The 14,303-nt window shown below is 35.0% G+C and overlaps 1 protein-coding gene across 6 annotated transcripts in view; it reads left to right on the top strand.

Annotated features, from left to right (window-relative positions):
• The first annotated feature begins 55 nt into the window (after positions 1–55).
• Positions 56–14,303, top strand: part of SENP7 (SUMO specific peptidase 7) — a 130,371-nt gene continuing 116,123 nt past the window's right edge. For 2 of the 6 annotated variants that reach the window (XR_013757405.1, XM_079101379.1), the window contains exons 1-2: positions 56–867; positions 9,384–9,436. Coding sequence is in view for 5 of the 6 variants with exons in the window: in XM_079101379.1 (XP_078957505.1) it covers positions 828–867; positions 9,384–9,436 (93 nt within the window). In the remaining variant the exon portion in view is untranslated. The remainder of the gene's footprint in view (positions 868–9,383; positions 9,437–14,303) is intronic. The other 4 variants (XM_079101382.1, XM_079101378.1, XM_079101380.1 and 1 more) reach the window with 2 other exon arrangements.

Genomic DNA, 14,303 nt, shown 5'->3' with positions numbered 1-14,303 from the left:
ATAAAAATATCTATAACCATTCATCTGCTGACCTACTCTGTTTATTTTCACTCCAAATGCTAAATTATTAACTATGCTGTTAAAGGGTGATTTTGCCATCCTAAAATCTTTTTATTTTTCCTTTCTTTTTTGTAGTTCTAGGGATTAAATCCAGAGGCACTGTACCTCTGAGCTACATCCCCAGTGTCCCTGCTTTTATGTTTAATTTTACTCTGAGACAGGATTTCATTAAGTTGGCCTTAGTCTCACTGGCTTCAAACTTCCTCCTGCCTCAGCCTCCTAGGTGGCTGGGATTACATGAATGAACTGCCATCCTCCACAGTGAAAACATCTTTTTGTTTCTGAGTTTCAGGAAGCTCCTTGAAGACAAACAAAGCTATAGTTGGAATGAAAGTAATACTGCAAAGGGTGAAGTTTTATCTTCAGATTTCTGCGACCACCTCACAAGATCTAGTAAATTGGAGGAATTCCTAATGTTTCCCCCTTAATATCTGTCAACCTAATCGTCAAAGTTAACAAAGCACTTGAAGACCCCAGGATAAAACTGCGGAGCCAGTCTCGCTTTCCCTTAGGTGTGGATATTATGAAAAATGCATCAGTAAATAACCACGAGACATGGCAGCCCGCAAAGAAAACAAGACCCAGGAAGCGATTTCCGGGTAGAGGTGGGAGGGGCGGCTAATTTCCGGTCGGAGGGCCGGCCACGGCTCTTGCGCAAGCGCGGTCCTCACTTTCCTGGCTTTCTGTCTCCCCTGCCCCTCCCCCAAGCCGGAGGGGTCTTGAGGTGACAGCGCCTGCAACTGCGACTCCAGCAGGAGGAGGAGAAAATGGACAGGAGGAAGCTCGGGCGACGGCGATCTTCATCCGGTGAGAAAGGGCCGGAGGAGGGCTGAACATACCGTCTCCTACCTGGGAGGCGCCGGGCGTTGTGCTGCGGACCCGAGCTTGAGGGTGAGGGGGAGGGGGAGGCGGGGGCGCGCACAATGGAAGGCTCCGGCGTCGCTCCGGCCCCTCGAGTCGGAGTCGCAGTCCTAGCTGTCATCCCAGCCTCGGCCGCTCTCCGTCCCGACACCCCTTTGATTTTTTTCCCCTTCTTGTGCGAACACTCACTCTCCTTGAGGCTCATCGGCCCACGGATCTTCCCAGTTGGCTTGCCGCTCCCCTGCCACGCCTTCCTCGTAATTCCACCAGTGTGCCAGTTTCATTTCCAGCTTCTCGGTGCCACTTTTCTCCATTCCTTTGATTCTTGCTTTTTACCTCTCCTCCCCTCTTCCCGCTGGCAGGTAGAAGCGGCTGCACAGAAGGAAAGGCGGGGCTTGATAATTGCCACTTCGTTCCTCAAATAAATGTCTTATTGTGTCTCTTTCTTCTGAGTAGATTTGCTTAATAGCCTGTTTCTTTTTCAGCCTCTGGCATTTCCCAAAAGTGATTCGAAAGTCAAACAAAAGATCTGAAGGCCAGTGTGTGTGTGTGTGTGTGTGTGTGTGTGTGTGTGTATGTGTGGTGTTTGTGTGTGTTTCTGTGTGTACTGGTATTGAATCTGGGGTGCTCTATCAATTAGCTACATCCACAGCCACTTTTTATTTTGAGACTCAGTCTCCCCAAGTTGCTGAGGCTGACTTTGAACTTGGGATCCTCCTACCTCAGCCTCCGGAATAGCTGGGGTCACAGGCATGCACCACCACACCTGGCAATTATGTTTTTAATCTCACTATTTTTTAAAAAATTGTAGATGGACACAGTACCTTTATTTATTTATTTTTATGTGGTGCTGAGGATCAAACCCAGTGCCTCCCACGTGCTATGTGAGCGCTGTACCTTTGAACCACAAACCCAGCTCCATTATCACTGTATTTTTGTTTTTGAAATAGCTCTAAGGTTTAAACAATTATTTTAAGTGTTGTGTGTTATGTTGTGGTAACATAACAGTGTTTGTAAGATGTAATGTAGAGCTCCAGTCAACAGATTTTTGTCAAACATGTCATCCATTAAGGTTACCTCAAATTCTTGTGTTAAGTTCTGTAGATTTAGAAAAGTGATAGTACACAGTCTAGTTCATAAACTAACATCTGATGGACTATTTACTTCATTTAAAAATTTTTTGAGCCCTTTAGTTTTGTAGATTTGGAGTTAACAGTTACAGATTTATGTAGGAGTACCTTGTGGCTGAGCATCTCAAACTTTTTTTGGCCTTAATTGTAAAGGAGAATGAACAGAGATCTTTGGGGATATTGCCTGAGACCATTGAAACACTAACATCTCTTCTTATATAATGTTAACCACTTTTCTTGTGTGTTCTAGGGATGTTATTCTTTGCCTTTGAAAGTATATGTCTGATGTAACTGTAGGTTTATATTGTATGTATATGCTTCCAGTAGATCAGTTTTTGTTTTAATATCTCACCCCCTCAAATTTTCAAGTAAAACCAACACATTAGTGTTTATTTGTTGTCATTTGTGTGTTTCTTAACAGAACTTTAGGCTTAATCATACCTACTTTAAAGGTTTTTTAAAATAAATGCATTTCATCTTGGCTTATTACATTTGGTGTAGAGCAAGACAGTAACTTTGGTGTCCAGCAAATCCTGTCCCCTTTTTACCTGATTATACTTAGATTCATTTGTTATAGTTTTTTTTTTTTTTTGATGAAAGTAGTAATGGAAAGCTAACTTTGAGAATTAAGCAGCTAATCCTTAAAATACATTGACATTTATGTTATATCTGCATATTTTTTTTTCTAATGACTTCCCTTTTGCAACTCTTCCTTCTGAAAAGTATTGTATAGGAACCATTTCCAAATCTAATATTACCTAGGTGTTCTCCAGTATGTGTCTACCTTTATAATGTGAACATTAATTTTAAAGAACACTGCTGCTTTTCCTAATGATGTATTTTAATTTTCCCATATAAATTCTCAGTAATAAAATATGCTCAGTTGGTTGAAAGAGATTCAGTGTAATGAATATATGCATGTAGTTGCTGATTCATGAGGATTTATTGCTAACTGGAACTGAAAGACAGTGGCATTTATGGTCATCACAATTCATAAATTCACAGAGAAGAATTATTAATTTAAAATTTTTTGTTGCTGTACTGTGGATTGAACTCAAGGCTTTGTGCATGTGAGGCTGGTGCTCTACACTGAGCTACAGCCCTAGTCTTTTTTATTTTATTCTATTTTGAGGCAGGTCTCCCTACATTGCCCAGACTGGCTTCTGACTTGTGATCCTCCTGCCTTGTCCTCCTGACTAGCTGACATTCTAAATGTGGGTCACCCTGCCCAGCTAAGAAGGAGGGATTTGATTAATAACACGGGAAGAATAGAAAGAAGTGTGGGAGTAGAAAGACAGAAAAGTAAAGAAAACACACATTTTAAAGTTTTGTCTATGAGACGGTGCTAGGCTTCACTGAATTTATTTCTCCTAAACAAGGAAGAACTTCTTAGGTTCATGTAGTGTATTGCTTAGAACTCTTTTGGTTCCAAGTAGCGGAAACCAAATTCCAGCTGATTTAGTCTAAACATAAAATAAGTACTTCTAACTCACGTAACTGATAATCATAGCATACCACAGCAGAAAATAGGTGGGAAGGAAGGACATTTAGAACAAATGTGAATAGAAATTAGGAGAAAGGAGTCTTTTTTGAAGAATATTATAGATTTTAATTAAGTTGATAGGGAGTAGGAAAGAGGCAACTGGAGAGGGACAGATTAAAGATACATCAGATAGGAGAAAATTGATGCACTGAGGGTCCAGAAGAAATAGGGTGGAGTCAGATAACAGATTGGGTGAGATATGGTGAAAGGAGGAAGGATCCATAAAGATAGATACAATTTGAGAAGTTAAGGATATTGCAGTCATGGCATTTACAAGGTATCTTTTGAGAAAGAGTGACTTAAAATAGTTTTGGAAACTCAGAATAGGAGATCAGTTAGGGATGAATAAAGGAATTATCAAGTAATTTTGAAGTCTTTAAGTGTAAGTTTATAGTTGTTACAACTAGGTGACTTCATTAATGCTAAGCAGTTCAGGAACAAGAATTTGGGGGAAAAATGAAGTTAGTTTTACTTAAGGTTAAAGGTTATGACAGGATGTGGGGACAAAGAATGTGTTCAGTGAGAGTGAGGAATTCATGGACCAAAGGACAGAATGTTGTATAATGAGAGGTTCGCATTTGAGAACCTCTTTTCCTTAAATTCACTTGTGAATGTATATTGATGAAATGGGATATATAGAAGTTTATTGGAGTAAACAGAGATAAATCCATTGTTTCATTCAGGGATATGTTAGTGTTTCAGAATGATAGTGGATTTTAATGACAAAGCAGAAAACTATGAACCAAGAATTATAGTATTATAGGAACTTTAGAGAGGATTTTGGATTTGCAAATAGCAGTCACAAGTATGGGTGAGGGAATATATCCAATTTATGGGAATTTTATTTAATTTTTGGAAACATTTATACATCTTTATGAGGCACATTATGGTAATTCAGTACATGTATATGATGTATAATTATCAAATCAGCATTTCTGTCGCTTCAAACTTGAATCATTTTTTTTTTGTTAGGAATATTATACTCTTCTAATCATTTTGAAATATAGCTTGTTATAATCAATAGTTATCCCACTGTGCTGTAGAAAAACCAGAACTAATCCCTCTGCTCTGTGTTTTTGGACCTCTTGTAGAACTTCCTGTTCCCCCTCTCCCCTGCCCTTGAAATTTATAGGAATTTTTTATTTTTTAAAAGATATTCTTTTTTAGATATACATGACAGTAGAATGTATTTTGAAATATTATACATACATGGAGAAATTTATGGGCATTTAAAAGGAATTATTGTAATAAAATTATAATGTTAATTGGAAGTAGTGGTAGTGGGGGAAGGATATTGTTAATTTCTATTCCTGGGTTCATAAAAATTTGTGTGGGTTGATTTGGATTGAGTTAACCTAGATGGAGGAAGTGTTCAAGGAAAATATTCAGAATCTAAGGAGATTGTACAACTTTGAAAAGTATTTTAGTGGACTAAGGGAGAGATGGAGAAACGTAGATGAGAGGTGTTGGTCAGCTATTTTGCTGCTGGAACTAAAAGATCCAACAAGAACAACTGTAGAGGAGGAAAAGTTTATTTGAGGGCTCACAGTTTCAGAGGTCATAGTACACAGAAGGTCGGCTCCTTTCCTGGTGGCTTGAGGTAAGGCAGAACAGCATGGCGGAAGGGTGTGGCAGAGGGAAGCAGCTCACATGTTGATTAGGAAGCAGAGTCAGTCTCCATTCTCCAGATACAAAATATATACCCCATAGCCATGCCCCCAGTGAACCACTTTCTCCAGCCACACCCTACCTGCCTCCAGTTACCACTCAGGTAATCCCATTAGGGATTAATTTACTGATTAGTTTAAGGCCATCACCCAATCATTTCTCCTCCAAACCTTCTTGCATTGTTTCACACATGAGCTTTTGGGGGCCATCTCACATCCAAACCATAACAAAAAGATAGAGTTGGATTACATAAGAGAGGAGAGCAAGGTAATTGGAATGATGAATGTGATTCCCAGGCCTGTTGTTGGAAGACAAAAGATTCAAAAGTAGAGTAGAGGAGCATTTTAACAGGGGATGGATTATGAATAAAACTGAATAAAGTCCAAACATCTAGACTGAAACTTTGTTATAATGATGTCGTCTTAAATCCCTGGTGGATTACTATAATCTGGGTCTTCCATAGTTCTGGAGTTTGGCAGTGTGGGCTGTCTCATTCTGCTTTGTGTGTGCTTGTATTCATAACTCTCTCCTAGGTTGCACTTGGCCCTTAAATGTCCTTTCACCTGATTCTGCATAGGATTTCTTTATTTTTCAAGGCTCAAGGTACAAGTTCCCTTGTACCTTTCTAAAAACTATCTCCCAGTTAACTCAAACTTGAAAAAAAGTAGACGTATTTCTGAAATTTCTTGGATCTTTGTGCTTCTTATAGGATGCTTATCAGATTCCATCTATTCTAGTTTGCTTATTTGTCTAATATCTGCTGATCTACACAACTGAGTTAGAGGGTCTGTCTCCTTCAATTTATAACACCCTAGCATCTGATATGTCCAGAATGTACTAAGAGTACCTCCTTTGGAATCAGACCAATGGTGAATTATTATGAAGACTTTGGATAATTTGTTTGGATCCCTCAAACCTAAATTTCTTAATTTATAAAGTAGAGATAATACCATTACAGATATCATACTACTTTTGTAAGAATTAAATAAAATAATTTGTACAAGGCACTTAGCATATTGTCTGTCATGATAATTACTATTACTATTATTATATAATAGTCATTATAATTACTATTTCAAATGTTTATGAGTGATTACACAATCTACTTGGGAGATGTCATGCTTTTAATTTTTGACTCATACATTTAGAATGAAAAGAATTAGTCTTTCTTGTGTGCTAATGTTAATGTATTGTGGTTTCTTAGAGACATTTTAATGTAAAGTATTTTAGTAATAGTTACCATTAATTTTGTTTTAATTATAGGTAAAATGCAAAATACTTTAATATAAACTATCATTTAACAAGTCAAAAGATGACTGTCATGTTTTGCCAATGAAAAACTGAGGTTCAGAGTTGTAGCAAATAAGTCAAGATACACACTTAGGTTTTTGACTCTTAAATCTGTACTTTTAAGCAATATGCTATATCAGACAGTTCAAGTAGAGGCACATCACATGTAAGATGGAGCAACTCAAGTATAACTCTCCCTTACCCCCCAAAAAATTGGCAAGTCACAATACTATTAACTAAAGGATAAACAGGATAGAAATACTTTAAACTCTGTTAGTTCAGAAATAGTAATCCATAAATTGCAATTTAAGCAACTAGTTCACCTTTAAAAAATGGTATGTACTTTGTTAAAATTGACTAGAAAGTGAATTTCTATAAGGAAAGACTTATTTATTTTAAAAGTTTTTATTATTTTTTGTTATGCTAGGGATTGAACTTAGGGCCTAACCCATGCTAAGCAGGCAGTCTACCACTGAATATACCCTTAGCTCTAAAAAATTAATTTATTTTGATAGTCTACCTAAGAGTGCTACTTTATTGAAATTATTAACTCGGGTGCTTAATGGGCTATCAAAAACTTAAGTATACAGGTTAAAATCAGTTTTTATATCACTATTTGCTTAGGAAATGCACATGGTGAAACTAATGTTGCATATTATGAACTTAGAAGAAAATATTTCAGCTACATAGATTTCTGGATAAACTGTAGTCCATTAATTCTAATTATTGTTTTTTTAAGTTGAGGTGTTACATACATTATAGTGCACATTTCCGTAGTGTACAGTTGGATGAATTTTTATACTTGAATACATATACCTATGTAACTATCACCTAGATCAAAATACCTATGTAACTTTCGTGTAGATCAAAATATGGAATATTCCCAACATCTCAGAAGACTTACTGTGGTATATCTTTCTAGTCAGCATTCCTTCTCTCTCTGTATACGCCCCACTATTCTAACTAGTTTCACCATACGTTTGTTTTAGCTGTTCTTCAGTTTCACATAAATAGAATCATATACTTTTCTGCATATGGTTTTCTTTGACCATGTCTTTGTAATATTATTGAGATGAATCCATATTGTGCTTAGCAGTAATTCATTGTCTTACTGTGTAGTTTCCTTTGCATAAATATGTTTATACATGCTTTTGTTGATGAATATTTGGCTTCTAATTTTTGGCTATTAAGAACAAAGATAACTTGAATATTCTTATTTGTTTGGTTATTTATCTAGAAATCTTTTTTGGATGTCAATCTTTGTTGGATGTCAAGTAGGTAGGTGTGTAATGGATACTGGCAAAGCAGATGTACTCATTGCCAGTTTGCCCTCTTATCAGCAGTATATAGTACCAGTCTTTCATCAATACTTTGCATTGTCATTCTTTAAAATCTTACCTATTTCAAGAGCCATTTTTATTTGCATTTCCCTAATGTGAACTGAGTACCTCTTTGTATGTTTATTGACCATTTGAAATTTATTTTTTGTGAAGCACCTATTTAAGGCTTTTCCAGGTTGAAGATTGGGTTATCATGCATTTGTTTTGTAGGAGTTTTTTGTTTTTTGTTTTGATGGTGGGAATCAAATCCAATGCCTTAATCATGCAAAGCACATGCTTTACCAACTGAACTATAACCTCAGCTCAAGGAGTTCTTTATATATTCTAGTTATGACAGATATATTTAATACAAATAATCTTCTGGTTTGAGGCTTGCCTTTCACTCTCTTAATGATGAATTTTGATGAACATAAACTTTTTTTTGTGGTGCTGGGGATAAATTCTTTTTAATGAAAACTAGTTTTATATATTTTTTCATTTATTATTCATTTTTAAATAATATTTAGTATTTAAATGTGTGATCCACTTCAAATTAATTTTTAACCAATGGTGTCAGGTAGAGGTCAAAGTTGTCCATCCTCATTTGGTTATTGAATTGTTTCAGTATCATTTATTGAAAAAAAAAATCATTCCTTTTCCACTGATTGTATTCATGATGTCATAAATAGATGACTACATATATGTGAATCTCTGCCATTTACTTATTTTATTTATTTTTAAATATATATATTTTTTAGTTATTGATGGACCTTTATTTTATTTACTTATTTACATATGTTGCTGAGAATTGAATCCAGTGCCTCACACATGCTAGGTAAGCACTCTGCCACTGAGCCACAATCCCAACTCTCTGCCATTTATTTTTATTATGAAATCTGATTAATTTCTAAGAAATCTTGGATTGTGTCTAATTGGCTCACTGAACTAAACTCTACATAGCACAATGACAGGCACGTGATCGACATCCAGTAAATATTTGCTGATTGAATGAAAGAATTTGTAAGAAAGAAATCCATAGGAAGTCTGAGAAATGTTTTTGAATAAAGAGTCAAATCGTTCCCAGTTACACAGTATGCTTAGATATGTAGTAGAACTGAAAATGTTTTTGTGGAGTATTGCCAACTTCTAAATACCCACCCCACTTCATAAGAATTTGTTTAGTAAGATAATTCTACCATGGGGTGTGGGTCTTTTGCCAGGGAACTCTTGTTTAATTCTTAGTCTACTTTTCTTCTTTTTTTCTGTTGTCACCATACATATATTATTTATTGGAGGTATTTTTGTGAGAAACTGCTACTCTTTTAAAACTTGTAATTTTTAAAATCTTTATGCCTAGCCCTTCAGCTTCTATAAAATGTATCAGTATAAGTTCTGAATCTAATGAAAAGTTAATTTAGAATGAGGGATAGATGTAAAAGGATCCTTCCACTAATTTTTTAAATCTCATTTTCATATCAAATAATAATTTTTACCATTTTTTTATTTTTGTAGAGATTGTCACAGAAGGAAAAAGAAAAAAGTCTTCATCTTCTGATTTACATGAGGTATGCATTAATTTTACTTGTAACCTATTCATTGTTCTTGGAGTTACTGAAATTGACAGTGTTTTGCAATTTTTTTAAAATAAAAATTTAAAGAAAATACTGTAAAACTGGAGGAGTATTTTAAGGAAAATGGTATTCTGAATAATGGAGTAGTTTTTAAAAAACCATTACAAGTGACCAGTATACATTTCAGTTTTACATTTTGTTTTTTTTTAATATTTTTTTTTAGTTATTGACAGACCTTTATTTTATTTATTTTTAGATGGTGCTGAGGATCGAACCCAGTGCCTCACACATGCTAGGCAAGGGCTCTACCAATGAGCTACAACCCCAGTCCATCGTTTTACATTTTCAATTTTATATAAAACCTAACTCAACATTTCATTGATGACTGAATATATTAGCATGCCTCATGTTCATTCATTAATAATAATGTAGATGTAGAAGAGTTGCATTCATGGCCTGTGCTCAAAATTACTAAAAGAATCTGTTCTTTTAAACCTCATTTTTTCCCCCATTTATTTCTTTCTTAGGTATAAACCAAGAGTTATAAAATAAGCAAAATGAAGTTTCTGCCTTTGTCCAGTGTTTTTTTTTTTTAATTCATCCCTATAAAGAAACATTATCTTTTTTTCTCTAGAATTTTATGACTTAAATGCAGTAATAACTTGATGTATATTATAATGACCTTTCTCTGAAGCACTTATGTATGGAGACCTTTAGAACCTTTTTATGTTTTTACAGTTGAAGTATTTAACAAAGGTGGTAGAACTTATAAAGGAGGATTGTGGAGTAATGAGATGGAATTAAGAGACTTAGTAGACCATATAGAGAGTATATCTTTGGTACTCTTTCTTCTTTGGCTTAAGATTTGTAGGGTGTGGTTTCTCCATTTAAGATTTTGGATTTAGCTTAAGTAGAGTGATTGAGAGAAGTAGAAAAGAAAATTTTACATTGCCATAACTACTGTTGTATCCAGTAGCTCATTCTGTTTTCTGTTACTATAAAAGAATACCTAAGACTGGCCATTTAAAAAAAACAAAATGTATTTTGATTCATGGTTCTGAGAGCTGGGAAGCCATTGGTACCTGCTTAGCTTCTGGTGAGGGCCTTGCGTAGCTTCAGATCACAGCTGAAAGCGGAATAAGTGGGCTGAAAAAAGGTATGTGTATAAGAGACTCCGTGGACCAGTCTCACTTTATAACTACCTGCTTTCTTGAAAACCAATCCAGTCTTAAGTGAACTAACATAGTCTCTTGATAAAGATCTTAATCTGTTCATAAGGGTGAAGGTCCCATGACCTAATTAGCTCTTAAAGGTCCTGCTTCCCAACACCTTTATATTGGTAATCAAATTTTAGCTTGATTTTTGGTAGGAAAAAAACACATCTAAACTCTAGTACCCAGTTTTAAATACCTCTGTGTTGACTACTACTATTTTTAATATTTGTAGCAAAAAAGTGCTTTGTTTTAGGGTTTTATGTCATTCATACAGTTCTCTCCAAGTTCTGCTGTTTACATAATACTGAAGCCAGGAGCAATGGTGTGTACCTGTAGTCCCAGCTACTGCGATGATTGGTTGAGCCTAGAAGTTTGAGGCCAGCCTGCAAAACACAGAGAGACCTTATGTCTTAAAAAAGAAAAAAAAATCATAATAATGAGTTTCATGTTGGTTTCTGTGCTCTTTTGACATGCTCTCAGGGTCAGCAGGGTTGTTACCTTTCCTTACTCTCTGGCACTACAAGAAGCTTATCTTGTATTTTCCCTACCCATTCTTGGAATTAGCTGATTTCCCAAGGAGCCCTGGTTCTTTTTGTTGAAGAATAAAAAACTTACTTGTTCAACTATAATATGCATATCAAGTCATACCAATACATTTTAAAAAATATAGACTGCCTTATAAACTACCATATTGAATTCCTGGTAGTAGTTTATATTATTACCTTTTTTCTTAAGACAGTATAACTAACTTACTGAAAGGAGAACTTTGGTGGAAATAGAAGACACTGTAACACTTTGAGTTTTTAAGAAATTAAAAGTATTTTTAAGGCAAAATTAGTTTTACTTTTCTTTTTTATTAGGCAATTCTTGTTTTTTATGGATTTTATTAGAAAATTCAATTTAACAAAAAGACTACTCAGACACAACTAGAATTAATACTTTGATATTCTAGTTCATCTGTCAGTGCAGTAAATAAATATTAAAAGTAGAAAACCACCCAATACTGCATTTAATCTACTTTTTCTGTTTAGCTATATGTGTAGACATCATTTTTCCAAAGTCAAATTTATTTAAAACATTGCTTAGTATTTACTGGGTAGTTAATATGTATTGGACAAATTATACTAAGTACTCGGGAAACAGTGGTAAACTTTTTTTTGTTTGTTTTTGCTTTTGGGTACTGAGGATTGAACTGGATGTGCTTAACCTCTCAGTCACATCTCCAGCCCTATTTTGATATTTTAAATTTTGAGACAGTTCTCACTAAGTTGTTTATGTCCTTGCCAAGTTGCTGAGGCTGATTTTGAATTTAGAATCCTGCCTCAGCCTCCTGAGCCTCTGGGATTATAGGCGTGTGCCATGGCATGTGCCACTCTGCCCAATATGTGGTAAACATTTTTAGTGACTACATCATATTCCATTATATGCACGTATCAGTGAAATCCTATTATTGTTTTTGAGTTTTTTTTTAATGTTTTGAATTATAAGCTGTGCTAATTGTTGTACTGGAATTTTAAGTTTTGTACAATCATTGATAGCTTAAAATCTTTGTTGGTGGTATAATAGTTGAAACCATGATTAAAATTTGACTAAGGGCCAGGGTAGAATGTGTGCTTAGCATGCACAAGACCCAGGGTTCAATCCCCAAGACCCCAAATGAAATATATTCAATGGAATATAAAAACAAATAAAATAAAATGTCTAAGAATAGATCATATTGTTGCAAAAGACTCCTAATTATTTTGCTTTTTTGGGGGTAGTAGGAATTTGCTTTTTAAAAAATTGGTATGTCATAATTATAATGGATTTGTTACATATTTGTATGTGCATATAACAATTTAGATCAGTTAATCATTAAGAAAAAGTGAGTATAGGAAAAATCAACAATAGAGCAATTGAAGCTAAAATTTTGTTTGCCTCACACACATAATATTGGAATGAAAAATCTAGACCTATAATTTATTCACCACAAAGCTGCAGCAGAGATTATTCTGTAGCTTTGAATGTTTAATTTTTTTCTTTCCCTAAATATTTGCATGGTGGTCCCATTTAAAAGAATATATTGGAAAGTAGAACACAAATGTAAAAATAAAAATCATTTCTTATCTCACATCTCAGAGGTAATCATAGTTAAATATATATTATGTATGTTTCACATTTTCTTTTTTTAAAAATCAATTTATTGAAGTATGATTAACATGAAAAAAACTGGACATATCATACCTCTTGATGAGCTTGGAGATAAGAATACACCCATGAAACCATCATCACTTTCTTTTCTTTTTCTTTTTTTTTTTTTTTTTTTTTTTTGGGTGGTGGGGATCGACCCCAGGGCCTTGTGCTTACAAGGCAAGCACTCTACCAATGGAGCTATCTCCCTAGCCCCCATCATCACATTCTGTGCTATAAACATCCCCTCCAAAAGTTTCTTCTTTCTTTTATTTCTTTTACTATTAATAGTTTTTGTGTTAACCCTTAACATAAATCTACCCCCTTAGCAAAGTGTTTAGTATGTTTTACACTATTGTTAACTGTAAGCATTATGCTGTACAGTAGTTCTCTAGGACTTCATCTTATATAACTGAAACTTTGTACCCTTTGATTAATACTCTGTTTCCTTCTACCCACAACTTCTGGCAGGTATCATTCTACTTGCTGCTTCTGTGAGTTTGACTATTTTAGATTCTCATGAGAGTGGTATCATATAGTGTTTGTCCTTCAATGTCTGGCTTACTTCAACTAACGTAATATTCTCTAGGTTCATTCATGTAGTCACAAATGGCAGAATTTTCTTTTTTTTTAAAGATTCGGTATTATTATATTACATATTGTATTATACGTATATACTACCTTAAAATTTTTCTTTTTTAACCAGTTGTAGGCCTGGAATCATCTTGAAGACTTGTTCATTCACTTGTTTTTGGTACTTATAGGAAGACTCAAACATTTTGGTGAATCTTTATCCCTTTGTAGCATCTTCATGCTTAGTGGCTTCAAGATATCCAATTTCTTACCTTTGGCTCAGGTCTCCCAAGTTGTGTATACTGAGAGGTGAAGGGAGGGAGGGAAGTACATAAGCACATTGGAGCCAAGCTAAAACTAAATTCCTTTTTATAACTAGTCTTGGAAATCACAAGTCTGCCCAGATTCAAGGGGGAAGGAACATAGTTTTGATGTTGGAGGACTGCCTGAGTCATGTTGTGAGAAGAGCATGTGGGGTAGGGAATACTTGGTGTGGCCATCTTTGGAAAAGACAGTGTGTCACAGAATCCAGTGCAAACTGTGTTTGTCAGCTTTGCCTTGCTGTGACAAAATAACTGTGGAAATCATCTTAAAGGTGAAAAGATTTATTTAGGCTCATAGTTTCAGAAGTTTCAGTTCATGAAAGAAGATTATATATGTATGGGGAAGCAAATAAGCAAGCACAAATGTACATAAACAAGCTGGGGATCAAGTCTTCAACATGTTGGGGGAAATTCCAGATTCAGACAATAACATTAAACTAGGTAACCTGCTTACAAAACATCCATGGGTTTGAATAGCCTGAATCCCTTGCCTTTCCCCGAGAAAGCAGCTGTTGTTTCCTAGTTAACAATATAAGACCGATGATTGTTTCAGAGATGATATTATCTTTTGCAGATGAAGAA

Source organism: Sciurus vulgaris (genome assembly GCF_902686455.1).
Source record: "Sciurus vulgaris genome assembly, chromosome: 10".
Classification (NCBI taxonomy): Eukaryota; Metazoa; Chordata; class Mammalia; order Rodentia; family Sciuridae; genus Sciurus; species Sciurus vulgaris.
Note: the sequence above shows the minus strand (reverse complement) of the source record. Positions and strands in the feature narration are given on the sequence as shown.